Source organism: Pholis gunnellus, assembly GCF_910591455.1.
Source record: "Pholis gunnellus genome assembly, chromosome: 21".
Lineage (NCBI taxonomy): Eukaryota > Metazoa > Chordata > Actinopteri > Perciformes > Pholidae > Pholis > Pholis gunnellus.
In genome coordinates, this window is record NC_136548.1 from 15,045,717 (window position 1) to 15,064,667 (window position 18,951).

The following is an 18,951-nucleotide window of genomic DNA, read 5'->3' on the forward strand; positions in this document are numbered from 1 at the left end:
GCCCGGCTACTGGACCAGAGTGGCTAAAACTATCAACAAAGTTTTCTTCATTTTCTATGTCACAGCTGACAGTGTGTTTTTGTATTGTATGTTTTTCTGTTGGACTAGTGCAGAATATTATGCCAATCCATCTGATGACTGACAACAACTTTGGTGTCACTCACTACAAATCTTACATTCAACTCCCATCTGGCCGAGATATACCGAATCCTAACTATCCGTTTCTTGTTCTGCCGCCTTAGCAAAGCTCATGATAAAAGGTGTATTTGCCTGTTCGGGTAGTTTTTAATCATTCAGTGGTATTTTAACTATAAGCTCCATCTGCATGTTTTACACAGTGTTTCACATCAAACACATGTTGTATTGTAATATTCTAGTAAACTTAAGCTGCATTTCCACCAAGCAGCCCCCTTCAGTTTGTGACACATTAGAGGGTGAATTACACATATGTTTGTCAATTTAAAATATAATTTTGCACATAAAAAAAATTGCATTTTGTCATAAAACTATATATTACTGTGAAAATATGTAATTAGAAAGAGTACACACTTAAAAAGGTGTCTCTCTGAAGCTATGATGCCCGTGTGTTACGTACGAGGATGTAACGTTACGATGTAATCTCTATAATGAAAGATTGTCTCATTGAAGATTATGTGATGGAAGTTTCACGTGGCAGCTTAAAGAATAGAAAAAAACCTGCTACCAATATGTGAGACGAGTCGAGCAGAAACACGGTTTAAAATGCCATCAAGGGTTGGACATACATCTTTTCTATGTTATCTCTTCTCGGATTGATTATTGTAACGCACGTCTGCTATTAACTGTTTGCAGGTAATCCAGTTTTCCAATTACTCACTAGGACAAATAGACTCTCACATCACCCCCATACTCAGATATCTTCAGTCTGTCCCACGCACACGCCTTATTAAGACCCGTGGTGACCGAGCTTCTGAGGCAGTAGCACCAAAGTGGATGCTCTGCCTGCCCCCCTACAATTTGCTGAGTCTGTGACTTCATTTAAAAATCAGCTGAAGACATACCTGTTTAGACTGGCGTTTGGGTAAAATTCATGCTTTAGGCCTGCTTTTAATCTATGTTTTTACTGTGTATTTTATTGTTTATTGTGCCTTCTTAAATATGTTCCATGTTTTAAAAACTGTTCTTGTAAATGATTGGCCCTTGTATGGTCACATTGTGTTATTTATTTTTTCTTCTTTCAAATACCGCCGCTGTCTGTGAAAAGTGCTATAATTACATTTTACTTACTTACTTACTTATTTATAAGCACAGTCCACCAATGAATATAAAAAAATGCATGCAAGTGTTAACAAAATTGCATGTAGTCCTACATAAATAGATCTTTACTAAACTACTATATGGGCAATCGTTATAATCCACCCAAAAACATAAAAATAAGTACAATTAAACATTTTAAATATTCACACAATGAAGTATGCACGTAAGTGAAAGTCAATTCACATCACACATGCTCTCACAGCTTTGTTTTGCTCCTGTAGGAATCTTATCTAAGTCTAATCTCCTGACTTTTAGTCCTTGGTCAGCATCAAGCCCTTATCAGAAGATTGGGGGTTCGATCCCCGGCTCCTTTAGTCAAAGTCAATGTGTCTTTGGGCAAGACACTTGACTCCAAATTGCTCCCGAAGGCTGTGCCATTGTGTATGGGTGTGAATGCTTGGATAGCATTAATTCACACCCATTGTATGAATGGGTGTGAATGACATGTAGTGTAAAAAGCGCTCTGAGCAGTTGGAAGACTAGAACTTGTACAGAAGATTCCAGTACAGTCCATTTACCATCAAGCCCCACAGTTTGTGAAGCAGGCTTTCTGTTTAAGATTTGTGGTAATTTGAGCAATTTGGGTCCTCCAGAGCCACAGAAGTCATTCTACTACTGTTTTAAAAGGCTGCATTGTGGGGCTACTTCCTACATCTATGTTTTCTTGTGGCTCTTGCTGCTGTCTTGGAGAGGTCACCCTTGTAAAAGAGATGCTCGATCTCAACGGGTCCTACCTGTGAAATTTGTGTTGAATATAATTAAATTAAAAAAAATAATAACGACTCCCTGTTTTCTTTTTGTATGCATGTGAGGGCGGTGAGAGTAAACCAAAGCAGTAAAGTTATAGGCCAGAAAACCAAAACATTGAGCGAAATTGCAAATACTGAAATTTTAGTTGGTTTATCAGCAAATTATTCATCAGACATTTTGGGCAAATTCTTTGTGCAATTGTTGTATATACCTGCACTGCTTACCATGTCCGTACTGTATATCTCTAGTGTATTCTTAACCCTTACTGTAGATGCAACATGCTATTCTATTCCATATTTTATTCTCTGTAGACACTTAAATGTCTTTTGCATTTCTGGTTAGATGCCAAACTGTGACGTGGCTGAAAATGGATCAGATATTAAAAGATAAAAGACAGAGATCAAATAAAACTTCATGAAATTGTTGTGCAGAAAAAAAGTGAGAATACAGTGCATTTATGCAAATCCAAAATATACACAATGCAATAAATATATACTGTTAACTACAAGAAGTGGCATGTAGCTGTGTATATGTATATGCATGCATATTATGTTGGTGTTTTTTAAATATTGCATTAATTGTATATTTACATGTATCTACGTGCTGTTCCGTGTACATGTCCTGTAGTTGTGGTGTGTCCTCCGGGGCTGCAGGCGGCGCTGTTCGCTCCAACGGCTCCGCGCTTTCGCTTCAATCAGTGACGTGGATTTTCATTGAGGCAGTCAGTGCTGCCCAAAAAAAAAAAGAAACACGTACTTACCAACGTCTCAGAGCTTTTCCGCTAACTTTCTTCACATTACGAAGTTGAGACCACTCATTTTATTTCCTTCGTTTGTCACACTTCAACACCGTTTCGTAACAGGTGAGCAAATCGTGCAAAACGTTAACGTTAGAGGGGGTTTCCTGCTCTCTGCACGTCAGAAGTATCTGCAGTACTAACTGCTACAATGTATTCAAAATGCCTTTGTGTCGGTGTTTATTTGTCACAATAAATCCACAGTATGTTTCCTTTCTGGTTACAGACTTTACCTCAGACACCAGGATGAGTAAAAACAGCAAAGTGTTGAACCTGAAGGATAAAATCAGCGGTAATGAAGTGGACCTGAGCCTGAGTAACCTCACCGAGGTGCCAGTCAGAGAGCTGGTGAGTTACCCATCGCCTCCCTGTCTGTTTGTGCGTGCAAATCTTAATTCAACATTCATACCATCACATGCATGTGCTTTCACTTTAAACACAAGGCTGGCCATGATGTGGCTGCATGTTTTTAAATGTACATTTACTGCTACAACCAAAGTGACCCATGCTATGATTTATAACAGGCTTTATTCACCAAAGCAACTGTCGTGGACTTGTCCTGCAACAACATCACCTCCCTTCCTGTAAGTACAAACATTCTGCACTAAAATACACCTTTTTACCCCCAGATCTATTGATACCAAAGCTGTTTGGCTCGTGACCCCTTCACACACATTATTGTTTTGTTTTTTTTGTACATGTTTTCAGTGTGGGAATGAGTTGTGGTCAGTTCCTCCATAGAGTGACAATACATCCTCTGATTGTTTAGTTTTAAGGATCTTTAGAGGCCTGAAGAGGTAAATGTATCCAGACAGAAGTCAAGCGAACACGTGACATTGAATTCTTTCTTTTTCCCTTTAAATCATTTCGTAACCCCTCATATGTATTTGGTGATCCTATGGACCCTAGATCGGAAATTAAACGCACTTAATACATTAGTTGTATTGTGGGTTTTTAAAGGATCAATGATTGTGCTAAATCATGACGGCGGTTGAAGTTATGCAACGACTACTTCTTGTTTTATGCGCCTGTAATCTGAAAAATAAGGGATTTTGAGACGGAGGCCGTTTTAAATTCAAGTTCTTTTCTTTCTGGCTTTTTCATTATGTTGAATATAAAGCAGTGGAAAATTCACCGGTTCTCAAAGATGGTCAAAATTAAAATGTTCTTCATTAATAACGGTAAATTAATGCGTTTTATTCTAAATGAAGTGAGCCTGCTAACCTTAAACTTTACCTGCAGATTTGCCAACGTTGCCACTAACACAGGACTTGAGCTCTTATTTTCTTTTGGCTCGGTTTTCCTTCTTGTAGCCAGAGTTCTGCAACCTGACACACCTGGTGAAGGTGGATCTCAGTAAAAACCAGCTGACCTGTCTGCCAGATGACCTGGGGAACCTGGCCAGCCTTCAACATCTGGACCTGTACAACAACAAGCTGAGTGTCCTGCCCGTCAGCTTCTCTCATCTCCGGGTGGGTGTCGGACACAAGCACTGTTTGCTCATGTTACATTTATATTTACTGATCCTGCAACATAAAGCCTCAATGTCTGTAATATCAAGACCGATGCTGTGCAGCTGCTATTAGGTGTTTATACTTCAGTTAGACAATGAAGCTGATCTAGTAGATAGTCCTTCTAACACATATTTTTGTACAGTATTAAACTTTATTAAGTTTGAAGATCGATACAAGGGCTGGATGATATAAATCTATCACGACACTCACAGGTCATTTCATATCTCGATTAAGATATATATATCACGGTTTAGTATGTTCATATTCAATGAATAAACAGTCCGTATGAAATAACCACATGGTTTTGCGTGAATGTATTACTTAGTCTAATTTAAAGTACTTTGTATTTTCTCATTGAATTAAGAACTTTAGTCCAAAATCCGATTTTATGAGTAATTTGAGTTAGTATGTGCTTGTTATTATCAATTTTGACAATTTAACCGTGTATCACGATATCTCAATATATGATTTCATCACAATGTGATCCCATTAAGGGACGACACATTATCATATTGAGTTATTGCCCAGCCCGAATTGATTGATTGATACCAATGTTGTTTGCGCTCAGAGTCTGAAGTGGTTGGATCTGAAGGACAACCCGCTGGAGGCCGTCCTGGCCAAGGCAGCAGGAGACTGTCTGGATGAGAAGCAGTGCAAACAGTGTGCCACCCAGGTGAGGCAGGTGTTGCAATGTGCCAATGAAGCCCCTTTTTGAATTTAAACAATTGAATTGAATTGAGAAAGAGAAGACTAACGGAGATTTTGTTCCAGGTTCTGCAGCACATGAGAGGTCTTCAGGCCGAGGTTGATCGTGTACGAGAGAAACGCCTTTTGAGGGAAAAAGGTCAGAATCGTCTTTTTATTTGATGCTCAAAATATTTTCCTCAGATTAACCGCGTTTTAATCAAAAGGGCTAGATATCGAACCACAATTATTTTTCTGGCACATTAGTGAAAACTGGCCTCGAATGTCTGGTCAGATTTGTATGTGACATTAGATTATAAGTGCTCTTGCATTGACATGTAAGCAGCTTTTCATTCATGTAGCAGGCCAAGAGGCAGCTAGTTTGAAGTACTTTATGTACAGTTAGCTAATTTAGTCCAGCTGCTCCCAACCTAACGGGGTCTTGAGAAAGAAGAAGAAAACACAGCTCTGCTAAACAAAGTTATATAGATACAGAAATTAATATTGACTCAGACTAGTATGTTAATTACATTTCTCTGGCTCCCAGTAATGATTGTGCTTCTGTAGTCTCATAGGAGTTTCATCGGCTGAAGATGAAGTGCATTTTCACTTCATGATGGCAGGAAACCAGAAATGGAGTTATATTAATGTCTGACTGCATCTCTTCTAAATGCGTCCCTCCATCAGAGCTGGAGAGGAAGAGGGAGGTGAAGCAGAGGGAGCGGGAGGCCAGAGAGAAGGAGGCTCGTAAGCGGGAGAAGGCGGAGGAGAAGGAGAAGAGGAGGAAAGAGTACAACGCTCAGATGGCGGCCGTCGCTGCGCGGGAACAACAGAAGAAGAAGAGCGAGGAGAAGAAGAAAAAGAACGGACTGGCAGCAGGTGAGTCTAAAGGGATATTTCATGTCTTTCTTTTACCAAGTTAAACCTCCACTGACAACTAATTTATCACAGTCAAGTTATTGGCATATTATTTAACTTTTAAGAATGAACACATTAAAATTCAACGGTTGCTTTTGGCTATTAACATTGTGTATTGTGCTCTTGAAAAGAGAAATAGACCTGTTATTAATGGGGATATAAATAAAGAAACCTGAAACCCTCTTTTGAAAGCAAAATATCACAAACACGTTTGGTAAAAAAAACACTCAAGTTTTGGATCAATAATATCACAAGTCAGTGGGGTTGAGAACTCAAATACCTTCTTTACGAAATCACTTTATAACAAGGTGCAGACAACTTGTTGGAATATTTCCAACACCTATAAAAAATGAGAGGCACAGGACTTATACATTGCAGTGAAATCTGTCTGTAGATTGTTGTTACTAAAGACGGTTATAAGATTAAGATGTTAGAATCAGCGCTGATACATTCCAGTGCATCGGACTGATGCATTCAAGGATAAATCAACATCTGCCATTTGACCATCAGTTGCCAATAAAGCATCACATTCATCATCTGTGATGTTGAAAAAACAAACCTAGAAAACAAACGGCAAGCAAAGATGGATTTTGTAAGATGCATTGTGAAACGACACCAACTTGGTTGTGATTCTTTGGTGGTGGAAAAAAACGTTAAGAGATTTTTTTTTTGTGTTTTAGAAGTCGTTCTAACATCACTCACTCTCGCTTTATCTCCGCAGATAAAAAGGCTGCTGTGGAAACGTCGCCTAAACCTCAACGTTCGCTCATTGGCCTGATGTTCAAGCTCCTCCTGCTGCTGCTACTGGGGTTGGCAGGAGTCGCCGCCGCCTGCAGGCTGACCGACCTGCAGAAGGAAGCTGCGTGTGTGCCCGTCAACGTCGCAGTGGACGACGGCTTATCCTGGGCCAAAGAGCAGGAGGGCGTGATCAGACAGCTGGTGCAAAATCTGTCGTCTGCAGCAAAGGAGTTTCTTGAATCTACACAAGCGACCAAGAACTAAACTGTCCTCTGCCGCCATCAACTTCCAGAGCTGCAGGTTTTCCACTCCCACCTGGGATTTTTTTTAAATAATGCTGAAATCATGAATATCATTAAGATGGGCAAACCTGCATCCCCTCACCCTGTTTCTGGTGCTGGGAGGTGGAACGTCTGTACAGATAGACAAAGGGGGGTGGACGGATGTGTTAAAATCTTCTTAAATTCCTATGGAATTGTTGTCGCTTGTACCCTCTTTGTACTACTGTCTGTTTAAAAAAAAAAGAAAAGAAAAAAGACTCATCGTCCTAAATTTCTCCTCATCAAACTTTGACCAGGTTTGTGTTTTGGTGCATTATGGAGCGTGGGTTGTATTTGAGAGATGTCAGGTGGCCCTGTCTGTGCTGCACTGGAGTGTCGAGTCACATGTTAACTGCCAGTCAGGGTTGAGCATAAGCCAGTGTTGGATGTGGCAGTCTGAGCATGTGCTGTATGAATGTAGAGCTCAGTCGTCTGCGGCCTCCTCTGTCTTTTATAGTCTTAAATCAGTCAAACCAGCTCAATCTCACAGCTAATACACACACACACGCGTCTGTCATGTAAACTAGAGGCCAACTGATACATGAGAGGATCTTTAACATATCACAGGTATAATAGTGTCATGTGAGTCAATGTCAGCTAACTTCCAGCAGTCCAGAAATGCCAAAGATGTTGTCATTACATAGTTTGTCCAGCAGAGAGCAAAATGTCCAGCTCACTGTAATGATGAATTGATTTACAAACATAGGTATATATATAATTTTTCTGTCAATCGACAAAACGATTAAGCGACTAATTGTTTCAGCTCAAATTTATGTTAAAATTGTATTTAAAATATTGATATCTTTATTGGCTTCAAAAATCCGAAATCAGTCAGACTCTGATGTCCCAGTGCACAAACCGTTTGAAAAGATCAGCCCCCTTTTTTGCTAGAAATACTGTCTACATTACAGATATCCATTTAAAAAAAAGAATTCTGTTTTGTTTAAGACTTTTTGGATATATTTTTACCTTCTCTCCCTACACTCATTGGTTTCTATTCATTTCTGTACAGTCTGAAAAATAATTAGGAAACTCTTGTAACTCTTTAAAGGTGTTGAATCCATCACGGTCAACATCAAGTCTGCAATAAATTCTGTTAAATTTTAATTACTGTAACAAGATGTTTTAACCCAAATGTAAGCAACTTTACCACAAAAATATTCTGAAGTTTAAACACAAATATCCAGACTTGATGCTCACTGTGATGGATGGATTACACACCTGTACCAAGTTTCAGGAGTCTGCAAATTGATTTTTAACTATTACTACAATGAGTCGTGCCTTGTGAAGGCCCGCAGCGGACAACAGGCCCTGAAACTCCGCCCCCGCTGCTCTACAGAGCACGTGTGCGTTTGCTTATTCAAGGTTTATTTATGTTGAAGTGTCGCATGTCCAAATTGCGCTAACTTTGACACTGCACGTCCTTGGGTCCCCAGCAACACGCCCGCCAAGTGTGACGTAGATCAGATAAACAGTTCGGCAAAGAATACACAGACAGACAGACATAGTTTCCTCACTTTATAGTTAAATACTGCACAGACAAAATGGAAACCACTGGCTGCATGGAAGAAAAGTACAAAAATCACAGCAAAAATGCTATCTGTAATGTAATATAGTATACATGTTTAGTTGTTAAGGGGATATTACTTGTAAAGACAGAATCATGGTCCTTTTTTTTTTTTTAAGAGTACATTTAACTTCACTCTAGCTCAAATACCCTAAATCATATTGGCGTAATAAGGACCAAGTGCTGATATTGAGCTAGCGATCCAAAGTCTGAAATGCCTCACTTGTAATCTCTTAACTAAAAATGTAAAAAGCAACTGGCAGATTATGTATCTGTTCTTTTAGTTTAACTGATCTTTTGAAATGCTACTTGTTCTCATTTGTCGGGGCTCCCTTTGCTGCTGTGGTTCTTGCAGCTTCGTCCATGCTCTCAAACATTGTCTGCGTTAATAAATGGCTATGCACTGCAAGAAATATTTGAAAATGTTGTCTGTTTTTGTAACAAAAGAAGAATGGTGGTGTATACACCTTAAGTTCGGCCTTAACTTAACACAATGGATGAATTTTCTTTATTTTGGTGAATCTTTAATTTTGTCTTCACAATAGAAAACAGAACTTTGCCTTAATAAAAATCCAACCTAAAAGTAGCCAAGATATGATTTAAATCAGGAAAATATTTAAGAATAAGTAAACAAGACTAAGAATCTCTCCAGGCATTCAATGTCAACTTTAGGTACTTGATAGTTTCCAATGCTCTATTTTAGAGACACCAGCTTTAAATGTAGGGAATGGAAGGCTAGGACAGTTTGAAGGTGTTTGATCGTTAACCAAAGTATGAAACAAATATAAGTGTTGACCTGATGCTGGCGCTAGAGGATAAGTCTATCACAACTCACCCTAAGAAGGACATGGATGGTTGTCGAAACCAAATTTCCAATAGTTTTTGAGACATTTCAATCGAAACCACAAATGTCACGCGAGAAAAAAAGTCAGTGGATCACTAAGTCATTAGGATTATTTTTCACCCACTGAGCCACGTCACCAGTGGAGCTAAAACCACCAAATGTATACAAAAATGTAGCAGAAATGTATAGCTTTGAATGTATTGGTCCGACATAACAATATAATATTAGAAAATGAATGTCAGTCAGCTGAGGTGCTCTGGTTGTTACTTTAGATGTGTTCTCTTACATCCATCTGTAGACAATGTAGTCCTGCAGCGGACATCATAGCAACTTGGAAAAATAATTGATTGATTGAAGCAAATAACATTAACTACATTTTATTTCCTCAGAAGAAAACACATCATGATATAAATATTAAAATTATCTTCATGTTGAGAGCATGTATGATACATAAAGACTTTATTGAAGATGTAGATATAGAAAACTCCATAAATAAGACAACATTACATTTCTCAAACCATAAAAGATTAAACACATTTACATGTCTTCAAATAATTGTACATTTGTTATATAGTATGCATGCTGAGTATAATGGACAAACAGACTAAAATCCTTCAATAAACAGTGGACATTGACTACATCAGAGGCAGAGTACATACTCTGTTTTTTGAGAGGCAATACAAAGATCAAAATACATTTAAAAAATGTAGTTAGTTGAAATAAACCATTACCAAATCCCAGTATAATCCACACAAAAAATCCATTATTGAAATTCTGATTAGAATGCTTAAACCATGACACCTGCAGGATAGGAAAGAAAGTAATTAAGGACAGAGGAGGACGGGCTCCTGCTGTCTCGTTTAGGGCGGGACCTCTTCTAACAATTTAATGTAATATTTATCATGCAAATCTGTGATTGGCCAAAACACGTATACGTTACATCATACAGTAGAATATCAGAGAAGAAATTATGACCGACATATGACAAATTGTGAGACACACGGTAGGGCACGATGGGGGGGGGTTGAGGACGAGAGTTCTGTAATTTATCGATACCATGTTCACATACTTTCTGTAAAATTATTAGAACTGTTCGTCAAAGGTTTTTAAAATGTTATTTCTGATAATATATAATTAACGCAACATAATTTCAATGTTTTTTGAGTTCAGTGTGACCGCCCAAATCGAAAACTCTACCAATTCAGAGTGTGAGTACTTAACAACTCAACGAGCACTACTGGTCTTCTGGTTTGTACCATAGTATAGAGAGAACACTCAACAACACAATGACAGCTGTGACATAGAAGAAGAAGAAAACTATGTTGATTATTTTAGTCACTCTGGTCCAGTAGCCGGGCTTCCCTTCTTCCTTCGTGCTGTTAAGAACCTGAGTCAGTGTTTTCTCCATCTCCTTCAGCTCATCTGAGATCTTCTCCAAAGCATTGAACTCCTCAGTCGGTTGGCTGCTGTTGTCCTGCAGAAGTGGTTTAGTAGATTATTAATGAGATTATGAACCATAAAAGATTGCAAACTGCTACATTTGATATTCTGTTTTTCTGTCCACTGTGATGCGATTAAAAGGGTTGGTTCATCCAAATGAGTCCTTCAAGATTTTTTATACTTTCTTATGTTTCTTTGTTTTGCTTTTTAATTTAGGTGAACAGATCTTTTAAAATGCAACACAATCCTCACCTCTTTGGACAGTTGTTTGGACTGAGTTTCATCAACAGACACATTGCAGACAGAAGGAGTCTTGTTCTCCAACTCTGAAAGAATACGTTTGATTCAATGACAGTAGAGATTGTAGATTTGAATCAGAGGTTTGTAGAATTTGTGCTTAATCTCACCTGTACAACAGTTATCTTTGCCAACTTTGTCTCCACAGTCCTCACTCAGGCTTTGGTCTTCATCTGCCTTACTGGCTTGGGATGCAGAGTCTTTCTCCAACAGACGCATCACCACAATTGTCTCCAGGAGGCTCACCATCATCAAACCAAAAATCCCAATGCAGAAGATGACTAACGAGGGAAGGCAGCATCATTAATGTGGACGAATAACCACACATGCATCAGTACATGTGCTGTTCCTGCTCTTGTGAAGTGTAGGCAAGACTCTGACCTTCCTTACCTATAAGAGGAATCCTGTTTGAAGAGGCAGGCAGAATATCATTGAGAATAAGCTGCATCACAGTGACGGCAAGCAGCACAGTGACCTTGAAGCTGAGCTTCTCGCCCCCAGTGTCTGAGATCAGGAAGGAGGACAAGTCCAGACACAAGAAGAAGAGGATCGGTACCAAGAAGTTGGCGATGTAGAGGGCAGGCCGCCTCTTCATGGTGATCTGTGAAATGATGCTCAGAGGTCAGTCAATGTTGACATTCGTCAAAGGCTAAACCCAGTGGCGGGCCGTGCATTTTATACCTGAGCCTTCACTGCTGAAATACCACCTTATAACCTCATGATGGTGCCACAGCTAGGGTTATTATTCGTTTATAGGGCTGTAACTATATACGTATTCATATTAAACCTTTCGGTACGAGGCTTAGAAACCGAACAATACGTTTGAATAATACTAGTGCATTTGGAAAATGCAGAAGCTTAAACTGTAGAAACTATAATCTTTTCTGCGCTCACTATGAGACAACGGTCTGTGTGACCTCTGAACTGGAACAACAAAAAACAGCTGAGGCTCCACAAGTGTTCTGGGAGGCTACGCTAAACTAGCTTCATTAAACTAGGATACATTCTTCGTTTCTCATCACCTGAGTGCACCAGTGTGGTAGGATTAAGAAAGCAACACATCTTACTACTTGACTTATTCTTTTGACTTTGGAACTGAAACTGACTGTTGACTATTTGAACCGAATGTATAAGGAAACACGGAAGGAACTTGAACTGGAAAGGAACAAATTGAAGGAACACTGCATTTCAGAGACACTTTTACACATTTCAATGGAAATGTGCTGAGTAATATGTCGAGAAGAGCATTGTAAATGTTGTATAATATATATATATATGTCAATTTAAAATATTTTATTTTTTATTTTCACAAGGTTCAATATATTCTTTGAAGTCAAACCATTGTGTGGCTCCTGTTCCTTTGTGTGTCCATTCTTCTCTATAAACCTCTCCCTATGAACATAGGCCCTGGTCCAACACAGTATTTGAGTATTCTGCAGATTCTAAGAGGGTTACATCTGGGACAGTAGCTCCTGTTAGGGTCACCCAAGTGAAATCAGTAGCAGGTGAGAGGTCTGAAATGAATTTATAACAAAACGTAAGAATCAGCGACTTTGAGAAAGAGCTACCTCTGCTGGAAGTGGACACCACGGCTCTCTAGGAGGGGAGTTGGGCTCAGCCTGAAGATGTGACATTGTGCTGCTGCCTTTTTGGAGCACTACCTGCAAGGCTGGATGTCAGGTGTACTGAAGATCTACGTTAGGGCCTGACTGTTGTATGGGCTTATGCACCAAACAGCTGTTTGGATAATTCAGGCTTCTTTGAGTCACTGGGTGGGATCCTGGAGAGGGTGCTATCTGAATCAAAACTTACTTTGTCTTCTATTTATCTATCACTCACTTGTTTTGTTTAGTTTTCCTATATTTTGTTCTTGACAAAGATTTATTAATTCATCTGTTCTCTACATTTTCCACAAATCATTTGCAATTTTCTTGATGCTTATATGACAGTGAGGCGGCCGTAGAACGTTTACTTTGCACCTCTGTGTGTGTGTCTGTATCCAGAGATACTTACAGTGTAAACTAACACGGGTTGAATCAAGTCAAAATTGTTGACAGTTTCTCTGCTGACGGTCATGTTGATGAACAGCCACTCGGTCTGGGTCATCCTCTGGAGAGACCACTCAATGCTCCATTTGGTATTTGAATAAATATCAAGCTTTATCTCCTTATCTTAGTTGGGAGATTAAAAAAAAAACTGTAAGGTTTCCTTGCATGTTAGCAAAGGATTTTATGGTATGTTTTTTCAAGTGACAAGAAACTGTAAAAGTCATTAAAGCACACACATTCAAACTCACACACACATAAGAACACATAAACAATGCAGAGAAATTTATAAAATTTTGAACACAACAGGTTAAGGGCTCACCAGAGTGTACCATGGACTTGAAAGTTAGGTTGCAGCTCTGAACGTCGAAGGGAAATTTGTAAACTCTTATCCTGCAGCTGCTGATCACCACCATGTTGGTCTTACTATAGACTAGTCCATGAAAGATAATGGAGAGATAAGGACTCTCAACCACCTTATTCTTCTCTATCCTGAATGAGAACAAACACAAATTCTTTTAGCTGAATTTCACATAATGTGTTATCTATAACACTATACAATATAACAAAAATGAACCACCAAACCATGTAAATGCAATATTACTGGTTCAACACTGCCTGGAGACATTTGTTGCATGTTATAACGGACAAAGTCCAAATGTCACCCATTGTTTCTTTTGACATAGAAAACACCATCTACACATGTATAATCATATCACATGTCTGCTTGTTCCCACAATGAAGCTGACACTGGTTAAAATATTTGGCAACACTTCACAATACAGCTTGCAAATTACTGTGTAAATATTCTGTGCACATGGGGAACCAATTCAATACTGGACATACTGGTAGGAAAGGGAAGACAGAAAATAAAGGAGTAACAAGTTTGAAATTAGGAAGCAACTTGAAATAAATTACAATCTAAATACTGTTTAAAACGAGACTAGTAACTCATAAAAGAAGAAATTACACATTCTTCTTTTTACAGATGAAAACTTAAATTCATGAGAAACAAAATAGCTCAATTCAATACACTCAGTTTTTTTTTGCTTCTGCCGTCTTGGTTGGTCTGGTATGACCGGTACAGTATCTTATGGTGGCTAATGTTGATATAATGTAGAGGTTTATGACTCTTCTGTACTTGTACTACTGTTACAATAGACTTTAACATTGAACATTTTTTACGTGTAGCCACGGTGGTTGCTGTTTACCAAAAGTTACAACCACACTACATTCCCTCATAACATACTTGGTTAGTTATTGTATAATTAATGAAAGGAGGGTTTCACAGTACATATTGTGCTGCAGCTAACGTTTAAAGAAAACCTCAGTAGCTCCATTAAAAAAATACTTTTTATTCTTAGCTCTTAAACTAAATCAAGATCACTGAACACAATGATATTCAACATAACAATTACTTTACCAATGTAATAAATAATGTTACCAATTGCACTATTGTGTTTATATACGGTGTATATATATATAGGACTATTCACCAATTCACTGACACAGTTAAAATACAATACATGTCTGCAATAAATAGTATAGTAAATAAATTAAACATGTTTTTGCATCTGAATATGTCTGATTTCTAAACAGTGACACGATGCTCCACCACCAGTTACTGTTGTGGGCATTAGTGGATTTGTGAGGATGAGAGTATGCAGATTCAAACTTACATCTCTTCAATAGTTATATCTGGCGTCCACAATACACTCGAAGGAGGATGAATCTTATAAATATCACACAAATTGTTAGGACGCCAAGAAATGCTAGAATCGTTCCACAGCTACAGAGGAAAACAAAGGAAAGTGCATTGAAACAAAAGACAATCGAGTTTCCCAAAAAAGTGAGAGGTGGGAATTAGTTCAATCAAAATGTGTTTTCTTTGTCCGAGAGAACTCACCATATAAACCCAAATGTAGGAAATAAAGTTCTGGTCCTTCTCGTTCTGTGAGAAAACAAATATGTGTTAAAAGATTTTCAGCCAGACATCCTGACAACTGTCATAAAAACTCAGCACAGATTCAGTGATAATACAAGTTTCTAAAAGTTTGAAAACATCAGATTTCAGATGACACCGTTTTTAACAGGCCCTCCAGATCAGGCAGATACTCAGTTTAATATTTTGCACCCTCAGTTGAATTCAGGTGTACGGACTGTCTGAGCATCTCCATGCTCACCTTCTATTTTGTTTAATTTATGTGCAGCGCTGCAACGTGCAAAAGTGCTGGGTTGAGGTGAATATAGATCAGCGGGTGTGGTGATTATTAAATACTCTCTCAGACAGTCACAGCACTGGTCTAATGGCTATAAAACAGCTGTGCCAATCACAGTTAAATGTGATAACAACAACTCAGCAAACAGAACATTTTACATGAATAGAAATCACCATATATCACCACCATAAGACGAGGCTTTGGTGTTTTAATTACATTTTCAAATCTATGAGGTCACAGTTTCTCACGCCAATAGACTGAAGAGACGAGTGAACTTATAAGTGAGGAAGAGGCAGCAGCATAGGGCTTTATGAAGCTCTAGCATGAGCTCAGTCAGGAAGACTATACTCTTGCATGCTTAAGCCCGTATTTCTTTCGTACATATGCCATTCACTTCTCAGTCATGCTCACTCATACTTTCTTTGCTGTGATTGTTTGGGGCTGTCAATCATGATATCAGCTGTTTAGATCAGCTGGTCTCTTCTATCCAATAGCACAGCGACACAATTACATCGTCAGCTGATCATCTTGCTGCTGTCTCTCTTAAATTTGATCGTCTCTCTACCTTCAGTACGTTCATGCTGCTGTTACGTGCCCCTCCACTAACACAATCACTAATTTGTTGAAAAAGTAGGAAAGCAGTTTGGAAAAAAGCACTTTATAAATGCAGTTTATTCACTAATTTGGCAACCAATTCTAGGAAAACTATGAAATCCTCCCTGGGAGAGTGAATTAAATAATAAATAGATAAGATAACTTAAAAGCTCTAACCTCTTACTACCTTCAGAATGCTATAGAGCAGAATGTCCAGGGTTATGATGCGTACTAATGTGAGGCAAAATTATAAAGTTCTTCATAAATTGCCACATGTTGATGCTTAAACACAGAATAATAATTACGGGATCATTGGCCTATGGACTAACTTTCCAGTAGATACAATTTGATTTTATAATATCCTGATACATCACAGACAAACAGAATTGGAACTAATATAACTTCAACAAGAAATTTTAATTTTTAATCATAAGCAACAACTTACCACATCTAGAATGGAATAGAGCAGTACCTCCAGCTTTATCTGCAAGGGTGATTTATTACTTCCAGGCAGGACCATGGTGTTGTCACTGTTTTTGGTCAGCTTCAAGCTCTTATAAACATCCCGATGGAAGCACTCATTGTTGGAGGATTTCCCATCTACAGCTAAAACATCATGACATATTCTCTATGAGAAAGTTTAGTAATATAGTAAAGAAATCAAATGTTCTTACATTTTTCTTTAAATTATACCTTCAGATCCTTGATTTGTGTCAGCCACGTCCGTACCATTCACATCGTCCTCATGGGTCATTTGAAGATTTGGATGTTCTGAGGAATTGTTGGCACTTCCATCTGACAAAAAAAAAAAAGTGTACAGGTTCTACCCTGATTCAGTTCCAGAAGTTTAAATTGTTAACATTTAACAAAAAGTCTCTCAGAACAAAAGAATCTTTTCACAATATAGCTTGCAAATTACTATGTAAATATTCTGTGCACATGGGGAACCAATTCAATACCGGACAGCTACTGGTAGGAAAGAGAAGACAGAAAGTAAAGGGGTAACACGTTTGAAATTAGGAAGCACCTCCAAATAAATTACACTCTAAGTCAGGGGTGTCAAACACCCGGCCCGCCACGCCATTTAATGTGGCCCGCGAATCCACCAGCAAAAAAAAAAAAAAGTTTAAAAAAGAAAATGTAAAAGTCAGACTTGATACAATATACAATTATCCTCTGCTCTCTGTATCGTATGTATTCTTACATTTTTCTGTAAAATATACCTTCATATCCTTGATTTGTGTCAACCATGTCTGTACCATTCACATCGTCCAGATGTTCTGAGGAATTGTTGGTTCTTCCATCTGACAAAAAGAAAGGTGTACAGGTTCTACCATGATTCAATTGCAGAAGTTTAAATTGTTAACATTGAACAAAACCTCTCTCAGAACACAAGAAACTTTTGTGTTTTTAGATTGCCTTTGCTAAAAGGTTTTGACATATTTTTCCTTTGAATAAATACATATTTTCCCACTGAGCTCTGGTGAGTTTTCAGATATAAGTCTTTAAGATGTTTGCTTCTACCCTAAAAAAATGGAGCGGAGTGGGATTTTGTTAGTGGAGCTCACAGCCCTGTAAAACTACAATTAAACATTTTAACAGCAACGTTCAATAACAGTGTCCCTGTTATGCTGAATTATCCACTTACCACACTGAAAAGTTTTAGGAAATAGATGTTGCTTATAGTATTATTATTTGTAGTATTTTTATTAATTCTGTATCATAAACAAAAGTGTATTGGGGTGGCAAAATATGTTTCCCACCTGCATCCATCATACAGAAATGTTACATCTTACCTGTGACGAGGAGCAGAAAGAACAAACCTGCAAGCATCATGACTGTGAGAGATCTGCTCAGTTGATGAGCCTCCCTGTCCTTTGTGATGTCTGGTAATGTTTAATGCAGTAATAATAACCCCTCCTTTTATTGGAGGAGGGACGGGAACATTTTAAGGCCAACCCTTTGTGTTTGTATTTTTTATCTCAGTCTAACAATAGCAACACACCTTATGCAATAAAAACATCCTCCACATTTAGCCGTCTGTTCAACGAACAAAGTTTAATGCAGGTGCTTTGTCTGAAATAAATCTTATGTCATGTATAAACTAACAAACTACAGTTTATATTTATCAACAACTAATCTACAACTAATCTCAGGTGTGACTGGTTACTCTCCCATCTCTTCATAACATTTTTACTCTTTTACCACCAAACATTTTGCTCCTCACAATCACTACTTGTGATACATTTGCAAAGTAGAGGGAGTCTCCAGAAAAATGCAACCATGCCAAGGGTTAATTTACCCATGAGCGATTGGTACATAGAGCTGTAATAAATTATGAATTCTTTGTTTTGTGGTAATTAAAAAACAACGTCTCTGTGATGCTCTACTGAGGCACAGCGATGCTTTCTAGCAAAATGCTAACATAAGTATGCTAACATGCTCACGACGACATTACTAACATGCTCTGTACAAAATTGAAAATGTAAAATTCAGTGGTGTCACTGAGCTTATTACTTTAGGTGCGTTTTCTGCAAAATGACGTCCTATCAATAGGTGGTTCTCACAAGTCACCAAAAAGACAGTGGTCCCCACAACTGACAAAAACACGAATGCGTGTGTTTGTTTAAGGAGAAAAGGAGACTTTGTTCTGTATTTGTACTATACAATGAGTCTGATATACGTTTTCAAAGTCAAGATTGTATAAACTGCACAGAACTGCTCCATAAAATAAATAATGTATGTATGACATAATGTAGGCTGAAGCAAACGGCATTAACTACATTGTACTGCATTTCCTCAAAGGAAAACAGAGTGATCTTTAACTGTCCTGCAATCATTTAGACAACCTGTAATACATAAGATTGTGCATATTGCATGCTGGACACATGCAAATATCGAATGTTATATTAGTGTACTAAAATTTTAC

General features: G+C 38.2%; 2 protein-coding genes across 2 annotated transcripts; one reads left to right on the forward strand and one right to left on the reverse strand.

Annotated features, from left to right (window-relative positions):
• Positions 1-2,863: 2,863 nt before the first annotated feature.
• lrrc59 (leucine rich repeat containing 59) lies at positions 2,864-8,987 on the forward strand. The gene is made up of 8 exons (XM_079182542.1): positions 2,864-2,908; positions 3,069-3,190; positions 3,367-3,426; positions 4,156-4,314; positions 4,925-5,029; positions 5,128-5,200; positions 5,728-5,919; positions 6,680-8,987. Exons 2-8 carry the CDS (start codon positions 3,089-3,091, stop codon positions 6,958-6,960), a joined length of 972 nt encoding a protein of 323 aa, XP_079038668.1. The 5' UTR covers positions 2,864-2,908; positions 3,069-3,088; the 3' UTR covers positions 6,961-8,987.
• Positions 8,988-9,890: 903 nt separating this feature from the next.
• LOC306712753 (5-hydroxytryptamine receptor 3A-like) lies at positions 9,891-17,863 on the reverse strand. The gene is made up of 12 exons (XM_079182164.1): positions 17,819-17,863; positions 17,246-17,326; positions 16,716-16,817; positions 16,468-16,628; positions 15,116-15,160; positions 14,889-14,998; positions 13,532-13,701; positions 13,178-13,335; positions 11,555-11,765; positions 11,275-11,445; positions 11,120-11,193; positions 9,891-10,901 (listed from the first exon to the last, which is right to left on the reverse strand). Exons 1-12 carry the CDS (start codon positions 17,856-17,858, stop codon positions 10,662-10,664), a joined length of 1,563 nt encoding a protein of 520 aa, XP_079038290.1. The 5' UTR covers positions 17,859-17,863; the 3' UTR covers positions 9,891-10,661.
• Positions 17,864-18,951: the final 1,088 nt, after the last annotated feature.

Excerpts from the sequence above, each read along its gene's own strand:
- LOC306712753 (XM_079182164.1), bottom strand. The coding sequence starts at position 17,858 with ATGATGCTTGCAGGTTTGTTCTTTCTGCTCCTCGTCACAG. Across the intron at positions 13,702-14,888 it reads GATATAACTATTGAAGAGAT|GATAGAGAAGAATAAGGTGG; the intron begins GTAAGTTTGAAT and ends GTTCTCATTCAG. Across the intron at positions 11,766-13,177 it reads AACCCGTGTTAGTTTACACT|ATCACCATGAAGAGGCGGCC; the intron begins GTAAGTATCTCT and ends ATCATTTCACAG.
- lrrc59 (XM_079182542.1), top strand. The coding sequence starts at position 3,089 with ATGAGTAAAAACAGCAAAGTGTTGAACCTGAAGGATAAAATCAGCGGT. Across the intron at positions 3,427-4,155 it reads ACAACATCACCTCCCTTCCT|CCAGAGTTCTGCAACCTGAC; the intron begins GTAAGTACAAAC and ends TCCTTCTTGTAG. Across the intron at positions 5,201-5,727 it reads ACGCCTTTTGAGGGAAAAAG|AGCTGGAGAGGAAGAGGGAG; the intron begins GTCAGAATCGTC and ends TCCCTCCATCAG.